Source organism: Chrysochloris asiatica, unplaced genomic scaffold (assembly GCF_000296735.1).
Source record: "Chrysochloris asiatica unplaced genomic scaffold, ChrAsi1.0 scaffold00138, whole genome shotgun sequence".
NCBI classification, from domain to species: domain Eukaryota; kingdom Metazoa; phylum Chordata; class Mammalia; order Afrosoricida; family Chrysochloridae; genus Chrysochloris; species Chrysochloris asiatica.
The window spans coordinates 4,298,897-4,313,275 of NW_006408656.1; the positions used below are offsets into that span (position 1 = coordinate 4,298,897).

General features: G+C 42.7%; 2 protein-coding genes across 2 annotated transcripts in view; one reads left to right on the top strand and one right to left on the bottom strand.

Annotated features, from left to right (window-relative positions):
* Nucleotides 1–14,379, bottom strand: part of KRT7 (keratin 7) — a 153,416-nt gene that overhangs the window by 55,098 nt on the left and 83,939 nt on the right. The gene's annotated exons all lie outside the window — the stretch shown is intronic.
* KRT81 (keratin 81) overlaps nucleotides 10,763–14,379 on the top strand; it is an 11,699-nt gene continuing 8,082 nt past the window's right edge. Inside the window, exons 1-4 of the mRNA XM_006870109.1 lie at nucleotides 10,763–11,083; nucleotides 12,228–12,436; nucleotides 13,119–13,179; nucleotides 13,929–14,024. Of these exons, the coding sequence (XP_006870171.1) occupies nucleotides 10,763–11,083; nucleotides 12,228–12,436; nucleotides 13,119–13,179; nucleotides 13,929–14,024 (687 nt within the window). The remainder of the gene's footprint in view (nucleotides 11,084–12,227; nucleotides 12,437–13,118; nucleotides 13,180–13,928; nucleotides 14,025–14,379) is intronic.

Genomic DNA, 14,379 nt, shown 5'->3' on the forward strand with positions numbered 1-14,379 from the left:
GACTGACAGGAAAATTACAAAACAATAGAGGCAGACTGACTGATTACTACAAGAACAAGCAAGTTGCTCGCCCAGGAGACATTAAGGCAAGTGGTCGGGTCCCCTCAGAGCACACCTCCTCACTTACACCCTCACTTACAGATAATACCCACTTGACCTGGCTTCAATGACTGGATGATCAGAGATCAACTAGAAGAAGAAAGAAGAGGAAAAAAAGAATAATCTGATACAATTTGATGAACTTGACCTACAACTATGGATGCAGTAGCTCAAAAGAGGGAACCAATCTTTACAGCAAGGATCATTCCCAACCCCTCCATACACAGAGTAGCCAGGGATGGGCAACTTGGACATTGGCTACCCAAAATAGGGGGGCCACAAAGGCAAGAAGTGACTGCCTTACAAGCTTTCAAGAGAGAACCTAGATGCAGAGGGCATGGAGGAAGGTAGAATCTCCACTGAGTAGTATCCAATCTGTCTAGGCTGGGCTGATGAAAGGAAATGCGGATAGGTCTCTTGTGATACAATAGTGAATAATTATTATCAGGACTGATTGTGAGGGTTGGAAATGTAAAGGTAGACGTTTTGTAACAAGGCAGGGAGTGATTAACTTTGCAGTTTAGGAGCGGAGGTCCCTGTGACCATGAAGGGAGAAAAGCGGAGAGCGGGACCATACCCAGAGAAACAGTGATGCCAGAGATGGAGACAGAGATGATGATGTGAGAGAGATGGAGCAGCTGGGGACTTTAGACCCAGAGAGGGAGAGGGGCTGTGTGCTGATGACCAGAGGGCTGGGGGATCAGGCTTGTAGGATATACCCTTTGGTTGGTTGATGTTGCATGACAATGAAACCATGGCAATGAAATGATATACTATAGGATGAATGTAAAACTAATGTTCTCCTATGTAAACTATCACATAATTCACAATAAAACTTTTTAAAAAAAAAAAAAAAAAAAGTAGATGACAATAAATACTGGTGAGGATGAGGAGAGATTGGGACCCTCCTACATTGCTGATGGGATTTCAAAATGGTTGAACCATTATGAAAAATAATATTGTGTGTCCTCAGAAGATTGGAAATAGAACTATCTTATGATCCAGGAATTCCTCTACTTGGAATTTATCCACAAGTAACACGAGCCACAACATGAGTACATATATGCATACCAACGTTCATAGCACCACTTTTAACAATAGCAAAAATACGGAGACAGCCTAAGTACCCATCAATGGAACAAAGGATAAACAAACTTTGGTACATACACACAATGGAATATTATGCTATCTTGAAAAATAACAAGGAACTACAAGCCACCACATAACATGGATGAATCCTGAGAACATTATGCTGAGTAAAATTAGTCAGTCACTAAAGGAGAAATGCTGTTGCAGACCGTGTAAGACTAGTCAGAGGTTCGAGGCCCTATAGGGCCGAGTGTAACAAATGAGGCCACTGGCAGTTAATAGCAAATTGTCTTTCATCTTAATATTCAGTTATATGTATTAATTTAATACATGGAGCCTTTGATAATCCACAGATAAATGTGATATTTTCCTAAAGTCTAAGACTAAAAGTTGCAAGGTCAAGCCTTTCTCCAAAGGATTAAGTAAAAACATCTTAGCTACTTCACAGTTCTTTGTTCTATAGACAAAAAACCCATCCTCCCTAATCCTTTTCCAGGTGCAGCCCATTCACCTGGGCGTCTGGAGTCCTCCTGCAGACCTGGCTCAGGAAGCCGAAGCAGCAGGACTCCGCCCAAGCTTTTGTCCTTATCTCTCACCTTCCCCCACCTAAGCTCAGGGGCTATAGATATGTTAATTGGGCCTGAGAATCCAAATTGCTGGCCTGGGATTCGAACCAGCGAAGCACAATGTAAAGTTACCTGAATGTCTGGAAAAGTACTGATGTTAGCTGTACCTTGCCTAAGTCCCTCCCAGCTTGGTGTGAAGCTCCTCCCCTAAATAAAACAGAGGCCCAGGCCTCCCCAGGTGTGCATTACTGGTTGGAAGGCATGCGGTAAAGATTGCAGGGCAGTGAGTTGCTGCCTGCAGAGGCCACGATGCCTGTAGTCCCAAGCCTGCCCACCAGTGATGTATCCACCCTGGCTTTGGGGTGCCTCATTGTCTCTCTATTTGTCTCTTTCTGTGTATTCTTGATATATTGTTACCGCCGTCAGGTATCTCCTCCTCATGAACTGAACCCCTATGTCGAGGCAGGTCCCCGACAAAATGCGGCATAGGACCATTATTGTAAAAGATTAAGAAAAAGCACCCACACTAAAAGGTTAAAAAAAACCAATAATTTGCTGGAAGAAGGGGTATATGGGGTGGGGTGAGGGGAGGAAGAGGAAGGCGGAGCACAGGGTAGGGAATAAACACAGGATAGTTTGGGTACTGGGGGGATACACAAGAATGTGAAAGGAAATGGAAGAACAAGGTGGATGGGAGAAAAATTAGGCAGGTTTGCATGGGCTAAGTGGGACAGAGGTAAATAATGAGGTATACACAAACTTGGAACAACAGGGCTCTGGGATACAGGGATGGAGGCATTGTTTGAATGGGTAAAAGAGGGGAAATAATGTTAAGATGTTTGGCTATCTTTTGAATCTTGATTTCCCTTACCTACTATTGTAAAATAGACACTTGAGGGGGACAGAAAGGAATAGCCAGAAACATCAACATAGAAAACTTGTAAGTCCATCTTCAGCCTATAACTAATTGGAATACCTAAAATGTGGCTAGAACATTCCCAGTGAAGGAGGCTTCCTGCAGAGCCTTTGCGCTGTATAAGACTATAGGTGGAATCCTGATCCCCATCTAGGGTCTCCTGAGGTGGGAAATTTCCACTTGAATGGACAAGCAGACCAGCCTAGAGCTAGAAAAACAGAAGATACTTCTTTAAAGAAAGACCAACAGGAAAAATCAAAAACAGTAAAGGCAGACTGATTGACTACTACAAGAACAAGCAAGTTGTTTGCCTGGTAGCCATCAAGGCAAGTGGTTAGGTCCCCACATGCCAAACCCCTTTCAAGACTAAGACTCAAGGGGGATACACGAGCAGGCCTGTGGTCCTTATTCTGACCACGTTGGTCACCAATAAAGAGAAGTGTGTGTGTGGCGGAAACAGCAATGAAGTTGTGAGCTAAGTCCAACCACATTCAATAGACTCCTGTCAACCAGGTTGAGACCTGGTTGGCAAGCAATACAGCAAGATCTGGGGACTCCTAGGGCCAGAGACAGAGACAAGGCCACAGAGGACTAGAGTACAGTGTGAAGCGTCCGGCTGATATGAAGCCTAGAGAGACTCAATAGCTTAGGCTCCTACAGTGAGTTGGGGTTTGGGCTCTCTGAGTGCTCTCGTATTCATTTCTGGAAACCACAGCTGCCTCCCAGAAATCAACCCTGTACACATGTGTAAACTGATGCATAATGAAGATTGCATCTGTTTTGCAAAAAAGGGTCAGAATGCTTCTTAGAAGCAAGGATGGTGAGACTTGTCTCGCTTACTGTGGACATGGTATCAGGATGGAACTTTCTCTGGAGAAGACATTGCTTACTTAGTAAAGTAGAAAGTCAGTGAAAAAAAGAGGAAGACCTTCACCAAGATGGATTGCCACAATGGAAACAACAATGCAAACAAACATACCAAGGATTATGAAGCTGGAGCAGAGCCAGGCTGACAGTGTTTCATTCTGTTGTACATAGGCTTGCTATGAGTTGGAACCATCTAGATGGCACCTAATAACATCATTGGTAGAAAAGTTAAAGGCTGTGTGGAAGGCGTCTTGACTCAGTGTTATTCCTAAAACACCAACAGGCTTGCTGGGAGTACCCCTGCTCAATTGTGGGTGGTGGCTGGAATGGCTGATGTGAATACAAAGAGCCTCAGGAGTGCTGGTCTGACTACTCCAGACACATAAAGTCTATCTTAGACTGGACACGCAGCTGAAACACACCCTTCTCTAGATGATTAGAAGGATGATGCCAACATCTGCCTTGTCATAGGGCATGACTCCTAACAGATCTCTACTCACCTTTTTATTCTTCTCATTTTCCATCAACCCCACCCTTTTCTTCCTTCTCCAAGTTTTAGCTGTTTTGGACCCTAAGGCACAACCACTACTGGGGGCTGCCAGTCAAGTCATTTCACTTCTCTATTCTCTTCAAAGGGTCCCTGGATGGCACAAATAGTTAAGCACTTGACTGCTGCCTAAAAAGTAGGCCATTTGAATCCACCCAGAGATCTGGTAATCTGCTTCTAAAGGGAGTAGTAGGAAACCTTATAGAGCGCTCTGCTGCACACATACGGTCATCATCAGTCACAGTCAACAGCAACTAACAAACAACAGTAACAGTCTTCTGATTCAAACCTATGTACTTTGTGAGATAAATGTTGTAGAACTTGATCTACTAGTTGTTGTTGTTGTTATGTGCCGTGGAGTCGGTTCTGACTCATAGCGACCCTGCACAGGCTTTCCGAGGCTGTTAATCTTTACGGGAGCAGAACGCCTCACCTTTCTCCCACGGAGCAGCTGGTAGTTTCGAACTGCTGACCTTGCAGTTCGTAGCCCGATTCGTAACCACTATGCTACCAGAGCTCCTTTGGTCTACTAGAGTAGGGGTAAAAAGATAATATGATCTATTGAAGTAATTACAGTACACCAAAGACGTATCAAATAACAAAATCATCCTCTAATTCTCAACCACAAGGTCCTACAAATCAAGCCCATACTCCTCTCCAACTCCAAACAGCTTCATATTGCCCTTGTGCCACACACATCCTTAACTGACCCTTTCTGGTTCTTACCATTCAATCCTCTCTGTGCAATTCTTCCTTAGACTGACTCCTCTCCATCCCTAAATGCACAGAAACATCCTCCGGAACAATCTTCTCTACCTTCTTGAGTTTTCTAAGGATTAGGAAATCCCTGGTCTGGCATAGTTTCTAGTGAGAAGTCATGGCACCAGATAGAGAGCGAACTTTGAGAAAGTGATTTAATCTCTCTGAGCCTCCTTTTTCTCATCTGCAAAACAGAAGTGATGATACACACTTCATATGGGTAATATCAAAATTAGAACCTCAAGGAGATGGATTAACACAGTGGCAGCAGCAATGGGCTTACACAAAACAATTGTGAGGATGGCACAGGACTGGGCAGTGTTTCATTCTGTTACGCATAGGATTGCTATGAATTGGAAATGACTGCATGCCACCTAATAACAAAAATGACATATAATGAGAACATACAGTAGATGACCAATAAAAGGGAAATTCCCTTTTATCATAAAAGGACTTATGCTCCCTACAAAGTTCTAATTGCAAAGAGAAAAATGTATTCAAGTGACCAAATTTAGCATCACCAAAAGTAGGACAATTTGGCATGTTGTGCTTTCTAGTGTGATACACAAAATCCCTGGTAGAGCAGTGGTTAAAGCACTCTACTGTTAACCAAAACATCTGCAGTTTGAACCAGCCGTCACTCCACGGAAGAAACATGTTCAGTTGTCTTCTCTAATGATTTACAGCCTTGGGAACCCTATAGGGCAGTTCTCTCCTATGAAAAGGAACTGACTTGATAGCAGTGAACTGTAGTGTGATATACTGAGGTATTCAGCATCCCTAATGAAGTATTCTATCCAAAAATGCCTAACATTCCTAATCAAGCCTCCAGACCAACACTGCTCATTAGAAGTTTTCTGACAGTGAAAATGTGTTATAAATGTGCTGTCCAATAAGGTACCCACTACTCAGGTGTAGCTAGTGAGGACTTGAAATGCAACTAGTGCACCTGAAGACCTAGATTGCTAATATGTAGAATTTTAATTGATTTAAGTTTAAATAGCCACATGTGTCTATGGACTACAATATTAGCCCACCTTTAGACTCAACTTCTAGTCTACAGAAGATACAAGGGATGGAAAACAAATTAAATCACATGGTAGTTGTCAGTTTCTGTTGTTGTTAAATGCCATTGAGTCGGTTATGACTCATAGTGACCCTTCAAACCAACCTCGCGGTCCAGTGCATTATCCAGCAGTGCCACACTTGTCAGTAGGTGCCATCAAGTTAGTTCTGACACATATCAACTCTACGTACTACAGTCCACAACATTGTCCAGTCCTGCACCATCCTCACAATTGCTATGTTTGAACCTACTGCTATTGTTGTTGTTGTTGTTGTCAGATGCCATCGAGTCGGAACAGACTCATAGCGACCCCATGCACAGCAGAATGAAAGAATATCCGATCCTGGGCCAACCTCACTACCGCTGCCACACTTGATGCCATCAATGATGCCACCTGGCCGATCCATCTTGTTGGGGGTCTTCCTCTTTTTCTCCGACCCTCCATCTTACCAAGCATGATATCCTTCTCCAGCGACTGTCCCCTACTGACAATATGTCCAAAGTATGAGAGGCGAAGTTTAGCCATCTTGGCCTCCAAGGAGCACTCTGGCTGCACTTCTTCCAAAACAGATCTATTGGTTTTTTTGGCAGTCCATGGCACTTTTAGTATTCTCCTCCAACACCACAACTCAAAGGCATCAATTCTTCTACGATCTTCCTTATTCACTGTCCAGCTTTCACATCCATATGACGTTATCGAAAATACCATGGCTTGGATCAGGCGCACCTTAGTCCTCAAGCTGACATCTTTGCTCTTCAACATTTTAAAAAGTTCCTGTGCAGCAGATTTGCCTAATGCAATACATCACCTGATCTCTTGACTGCTGCTTCCATGAATGTTGATAGTTGATCCAAGAAGAATGAAGTCCTTGACAACTTCAATCTTTTCTCTGTTGATAAGAATGTTTATTGGTCCAGTGGTGAGGATTTTTGTTTTCTTGCCATTGAGATGCAATCCATACCAAAGGCTGTGTTCCTTGATCTTCATCAGTAAATCTTTCAAGTCCTACTGCTATAGGTATTGTCAATCCATCTCTTTGAGGGTCTTGCTCTTTTAAACTGACCCTCTACTTGATCGTGTATGGTGTCCTTCCCTAGGGGCTGGTCCCTGCTGATAACATGTCCAAAGTAAATGAGACCAAGTCTCACCATCCTTACTTCTGAGGAGCATTCGAGTTGTACTTCTTCCAGACAGATAAGTTTGTTCTTCAGGCAGTTCATCGATATTCTTCTCCAAAACCATGGTTCAAAGGCACCAATCCTTCTTTGGTCATTCTTTGTCATGGTCCAGCTCATGGAAGAAGACTGATAATACAAAGGCTTGAGCAGGTACACCTTAGTTCTCAACTTGACAACTTTGCTTTTTAGCACTTTAAAGAGAGATTTTGCAGCAGATTTGCCCAATACAATCTCATTTGATTTACTGACTGCTCCTCCCATGGGCATGGATTGTGGATTCAGGTAAAATGAAATCCTTGAAAATTTCCATCTTTTTTCCATTGATCATGATGTGATTTATTTGTCCAGTTGTGAAGATTTCTGTTTTCTTTATGTTGAGGTGAAATCCACACTGAAGGTTGTAATCTTTGGTCTTTATCAGTAAGTGCTTCAAGTCCTCTTTGCTTTCAGTAAGCAAGGTTGTGTCATATTCATATTAACTAGTACAGATTATTGAAGTGGTTTTTTACATATTTTTCAACTTTTGAAATTTCAAACATACGGAAAACTTAAAAGAATAATAGAGCAAAAACTCACAGATTCGTCACCAAGAGTCAAAATTTTTTAACATTTTGCTATATTTGTTTTTACATTTGCCCAACTATTTGAAAAATAACCCAATTCTGATGCTATAGTCTACTTCATATAGTCCAGCTTCTCAGATTATTTGCCCAGTATGCCGACTGAGTAAGTATGGTGAAAAGATGCAATCCTGACACACTCCTTTACTGATTTTAAACTCCTCTGTATCCCATTGTTCTATTTGAAATACTTAGTACAGGTTCTGCTGAGCACAATCAAGTGTTCTGAAATTCCTATTCTTTACAACGTTACCCATAATTAATGATCCATATGGTTGATAGCTTTTGTACAGTCAATAATATATAGATAAACATCTTTTTACCTATACTTTATTGTCTGTGGTTTTTTTCTGCTGTCAGGCATGATACATCTTACATCACCAGTGATATTCCTAGTTCCACATTCTCTATTGAATCCAGCTTGAATTTCTGGCAATTCCATGTAGATAGACTGCTACAAAATTTTACTTGGGTGTGATGTTAATGATATTTTTGATAATTTCTCATTCTTTTGGATCACATCTCTTAGAAATGGGCATTAATATGGATCTCTTCCAGTAGGTTGACCTAGTAGCTATCTTCCAAATCTCTTGGCCTAGAAGAGGGAGAGATTCCAGCATTGCATCTGTTAGCTGAAACATCCCAATTAGTGTCCCATCAACTCCTAGAACATTGTTTTTACCAATGTCTTCAGAACACCTTGAATTTCTTCTTTCAATTCCATCAGTTCTTGATCATATTTGTTGTTGTTGTTAAGTGTCATTCAGCTGGCTCTGACTCACAGCGACCCTGTATAGGGTTTACAAGAAACAGTTGGGAGGTTTGAACTGCCAACCTTGTGGTTTGCAGTCCAGTTCTAATCCTGCACCATCACACCAGGAGTTCTTGGTCATATGATACCACCTAATATGGAAAGGAGTCCTGGTGTGGTGCTGTGGGTTAATGCACCAGACTGCAAAGCTGTTTGAACTGCAAGGTCAGCAGTTCAAGCTCACCAGTTGCTCTTTGAAAGCCCTATACAGGGTCGCTATGGGTTGGAACTGACTCGATGTCACTTCCAACAACAAAAATATGGTTACGGAATCCTGGTGTGGTGCTGCAAGATAATGCACTGGATTGCAAGGTCAGTTTCAATCGCAAAGTTGGCAGTTCGAACACACCACCTGTTCCTCAGAAACCCTATGCAGAAACCCAATGTGTTGGAACTGGCTTGACAGCACTTAACAGCAACAACAGAAAAAACAATTGAATATCAACCAATTCTTTTTGGTACAGTGACTCTGTTTGAATTTCTTACTCTATTTTTACAGTTTGAAAGATGCTAAGTGTGTTCATCTCTTTTTTGTTTTACAGGTCTTTACACATTTCATTATAACACTTTACTTTTTCTTGTCAAACCACCCTTTGAAATCTTCAGTTAAGATAATTTACTTCATAATTAATTCCATTTTCTTTAAATACTCTACGTTCAAGAGCAAGTTTCAGAGTGCCTTCTGACATCCACTTTGGTCTTTTCTTTCTTTCTGTCTTTTATGATCTTATGATTTCTTTGTGTTTGGTGTCTTTGATGTCATCCTTCAAATCATCTGGTCTTCAGTCACTGGTGTTCAAGGCATTAAATCTGTTCCTGAGGTGGTCTCTATATTTAAGTGGGAGAGACTCAACATCTTATTTTGGCTTTGTAGACGTATTATCATTTTCTTCAGCTTCAGTTTGAACTTACATATGAGCAATTAATGGTCTGTTCTTCAGATTGCTCTGGCTTTGTTCTGACTGATAATACTGAGATTCTCCATAGTGTCTTTCAACATATGTGGTCAGTTTGATTCCTGTGTTCACATGCATAGTCACCATTTACGCTGTTGGAAAAGGTATTTGCAATAAGTAAGTTGTTTGTCTTGCAAAATTCTATCATTCAAAAAGCCTATAAAAAATTCTAGGAACACTTGAGAAAAAATTAATTTGGAATAGATAGTATATGATTCCTTCAAATTGTAAAGTTTGTTGTTTATGAAAATGATTCTTATTGTTAACAAATACATGCTAAGGGACAAATGCAAGAGTTAAAGTGGATAGAGATAAATGCTACATGGAAGAGATTGCAATCTTTATTATAAAACAAACTATAGGATTTGTTTAGTATAAAACTGATGATCTGCTCTATAAACCTTCATGTAATTTACAATAAAAATAGTTTTTTAATGTGCTAAAGTATGTAAGGGTGACATGCTTTGACTTCAGCAGTTGACCTGTCAAATAGTTGGGCAAATATAAAAGCAAATATAGTATTATATTAAAATTGTTGAATCTTGGTGAAGAACTGTGTGTATTTGCTGTACTATTCTTTCAAGTTTTCCATATATTGGAAAATTCAAAAATTGAAAACATGTATACGACAACTGTTTAATAATCTGTACACTGCTGCTAGGGTGGGGAAAATCAGATGTTTCTTAACAGCTCACTGAAAATCACAGCAGGAGGAAATCCAAATGTGTCTTAGTAGCACCATGGCCACTACTGAAATAGAATTTCTTCTTTCAATGCCATCAGTACTTGATCATATTTGTTGTTGTTGTTAAGTGTCATTATTTACTAGTACCTCAATCTCCTTTGGTCTCTGAACATGTGCATAAACACACACACACAAAAAAAAAACATCCTACAGACCCCTTCTCCCCCATCCTTTTCCTAGCACTCAGACTCCTTTCCCTTCCTTCTCCATTCTTGCTTCTCCTCCAACTGCTTTGCCTCCCCAGTGCCTGAGGCATTTTCAAGATGAAATTTGCCAAGACTCTACAATCAGGGCCTCTAGGACACAGCACAGGGTGCTGGTCACTCCACCATTAAAGCACATTTTGGAGAGGCGTTGGACCCTGGCTAACTACCCAAGCCCATTAAGTGGCAAATTGTCCCAACTCCATCTGCATAGCCAAGCCCCTTCCCAACCTGAGCATAAATAAGGCTGGGGAGCCCAGAGGAGCACATTGCAGTTTCCACCTGGATTTCAGAACTTCAACCTACCCTCTGCACTCCAGCTCAACCTACAAAGGCACCATGACCTGTGGATTCAGTGGTCGTACCTGCATCACCGCCGCCCCCTACCGCGGCATCTCCTGCTACCGAGGCATCTCTGGGAGCTTCAGCAGCCGTAGCACCAGCGGGGCAGCATGCTCTGGCTCTGGTGGACGCAGCTTCGGCTACCGCTCTGGAGGCGTGTGTGGGCCCAGCCACCCCAGCATCACCTCCGTGTCTGTCAATGAGAGCCTGCTCAAGCCCCTCAACTTAAAGATGGACCCCAATGCCCAGAGTGTAAAGCAAGAGGAGAAGGAGAAGATCAAGGGTCTCAACAGCAAGTTTGCTGCCTTCATTGACAAGGTGGGTATCCTTGATCACACCTTTCCTGAACCCCAACCCATGTTCAGAATTCAGACTGGACATTGAGGCACAACCTCAGAGTCAGGAAACTGCCTATAGAGTTCTCAATTTGATGGAGGAAACAACAAAGCCAGAAACTCCAATGAACAAGAGGAAGTCATTATACACAGCTTTAATAATCAAATAACAAACACACAGAGAATATAACAGAATCACACTATATGTCACCGCCTCCCACAACCCAATCTGATGAATGAGAGAAACAGAGCCAAGGAAAGGCAAGAGGTGCCAATCTAATAAGAAGGTGTCTTTATATACTCAGCACCCTCAGACAAGGGAAATTCCAGAAGCTCCCAGTTCAGATATAACCCTAAAAATATGATGTATCCTGAGCTCTTAGTTCTGAGGCAATATCAAAAGAAAAGGACACCTGAACCCCAAAGGAATAATCAAAGCACCAGTAAACTGGTTTTGCCTCTGTGATCCCCAAGGTAGAAGGTAAAGACAATAAGATATTGAGTTCCTTCAGCACAGTCCCCAGAGGCGCTATTCCTGCTTACCACCACCTAGCTATGAAGGGTTTCTTCTGGTCTGAGTAAGAAGGTCAACCTTGACCCAAACAAGCAACTTCTCCTGACTTCAAAGATCTCTGATAGGTATAGATCTATGTTATCAGATCCCTGAGGATCCTGGTGGTGGTTGTTATGTACCGTGGAGTCAGTTCTGACTCATAGCGACCCTATACAGGGTTTCTGAGGCTGTAAACCTTTACGGAAGCAGAAAGCCTCCTATTTCTCCTGCTGAGGATCCTAGTACCTGATAAATCCGCTGAAAGAACAGCAGAATTATAAGTTCTCCCTTCATTACTTTAAAAATTGGTGCCTACTTTATAGTTGCTCTTTGCTCTCATTCGGAATTCCGCATCTAGATGTTATCCAAGGGCCTACTCACAGTTCTCTGAATCCAAAATCAGATATTGCTCAATAATTTGTTGGATTCCCTTTGGAGAAACATGAGTATGTTCAGTTTTTAATTATGTAATTTCTACCCACTTTCCATCTCTACCCATGGGCTAGCACTTCAGCAAACCCCCATCTCTGAAAATTGTTTAGGGCAACTGACTCTCTCTCTCAACTCCTGGCAGGTGCGCTTCCTGGAGCAGCAGAACAAACTGCTGGAGACCAAGTTGCAGTTCTACCAGAACCGCAAGGGCGGAGAGAGCAACCTGGGGCCCCTGTTTGAGGGCTACATCGAGACGCTGAGGCAAGAGGCTGACAGTGTGGAGGCTGACAGCGGGAGACTGGCCTCAGAACTCAACCATGTGCATGAGGTGCTGGAGGGCTACAAGAAGAAGTGAGTGCAGCAGACAGCGGTTCTGCTTTGGCATTGACCCTGGGGCCAGATAAACCAGCCTTGCAAATACCTTTGGTCCATTGAATGAAGACCAGTAGCTGTTTAGAGCAGGAGATTTGAAAGTTCAGTTTTCATAATTTCCCTGGGCTACTCCTCAGAAGGTAGACATTTACAGAGTTTGTGTTTGAACGGACATCACTTGGATTACCCAGACTTCCTCAAAACTCTTCAATCCTTTGGCCTCACCCTTCGTGGGTTTCTATTTGGAGAATTCAGAAGTTGAAATCAGAATTAGATGACTTGACTAGTAAGCATTATCCGAATCTTTGCAAGAGATTTGCTCCCTAGAGAGATTTGACAAAGCTCATGCAATATTGCACGAGTATTTATGGAGCAGGTTTATCTGTATGAGGTTTTCTGGAAACATACAATTTAATAGGATGCTGATACCCTGCATGAACTTCAAGCCACAAGTCTGTGGAATATTTCCCTGGAACTGGGAAGCATGAACTTTGGGCCTCTTTCCAAATAAGAAGGACCAAGTTGAGGAGCCCTTTTAAGCAGAACCCAATCTGCTCAGGAGAAGGGATCTCACTCAGATTCCATCCCTGTCTCTTCAGAGAGCCTTCTCTAGAGACCTGAGAGAAACCTAATGCCTTCTTCTTCCCTCCCCCCATGTCAGGTACGAGGAGGAAGTGGCTCTGAGGGCTTCGGCAGAGAATCAATTTGTGGCTCTGAAGAAGGTGGGTGTCCACCTGTAGATTATGTGTTGGGAGGCCAGGGGAGCTCTATGAGTATGGAAAGAACCCAAGGATATTGCCCTCAGAGGCACCAGGCTAATGGAGACACTGGCTCAGGGACCCACGACACAGACCTGTAGAGCTAATCACAAAGCCAGAAGTAGTGAGAATAGGGGGAGTCTGAGAACAAGCCTTCTGTGGTATGAGGAGTAGGTTCCACAAAGTGAAGGAAAACATAAGAGGAAGAGAAGGCTAATGTCCAATATCAGGTTTATAATGGGTTAAAAAAGGATTGACTTGGGGTTTGCACCAAAACATAGATGTCAGAGAGCCCCAGAGACCCTGAAAAGCAAAGGATAAGCAAATTCAGATAAACATGGATGCTGTTTCTTGGCACGTGACTCCTATGGAGTTGGCAACATATAATAGAAGATCCTGGTGACACTGAAGAAAAAATAAAGAATTTGGGCAGGGAGAATTTAGGGGAAATAGATTTCTTTTCTTCTCTGACTCATAGATCCATAAAAGGGGATTTGGTCATAGCAAAGTGAAGGACTTTACCAGGAGGTGCTGTCTTGGATGTTAAGATGAAATGAATGGGTGCAAAGGGGCCAGGGTTGCTCAGGACAGTGGGACTCATGGCTCCATAGAATTGTCAAGGTAAATCCTGCCTAGAGACAGAGGGATGGAAAACATGACCTTCCGAAGCTGCAACGGACCCCGACAGGCTATCATGTCTCATTCGTACACAGGAGGTGGACTGCGCCTATCTTAGCAAGTCAGATCTGGAAGCCAATGTGGAGTCCCTGACCCAGGAGATTGACTTTCTACGACATCTGTATGAGGAGGTGAGGAGCCAGAAACAGAAATCCTGGAAGCCAGTCTAGAAGAGAAGGACTCCAACCTAAGTGTTGAGGTGTCAGACCGGGGATTGGCTGGGAGGTACAGTCCATGATGCTCACTGCAGGGAAGATTACTGAAGCCCAGGGGTGTTGTGAATTTGGGTCAGTCTGTGGTGGGTGGGGTTATGTTCTAAGGTTTCTTCTTTGTTCCTTCATCTACCCCAAATCCTGCAGGAGATCCGGGTTCTCAACTCCCACATTTCAGACACCTCCGTCGTGGTCCAAATGGACAACAGCCGAGACCTCAACATGGACTGCATCATTGCCGAGATCAAGGCTCAGTATGATGACATCGCTAGTC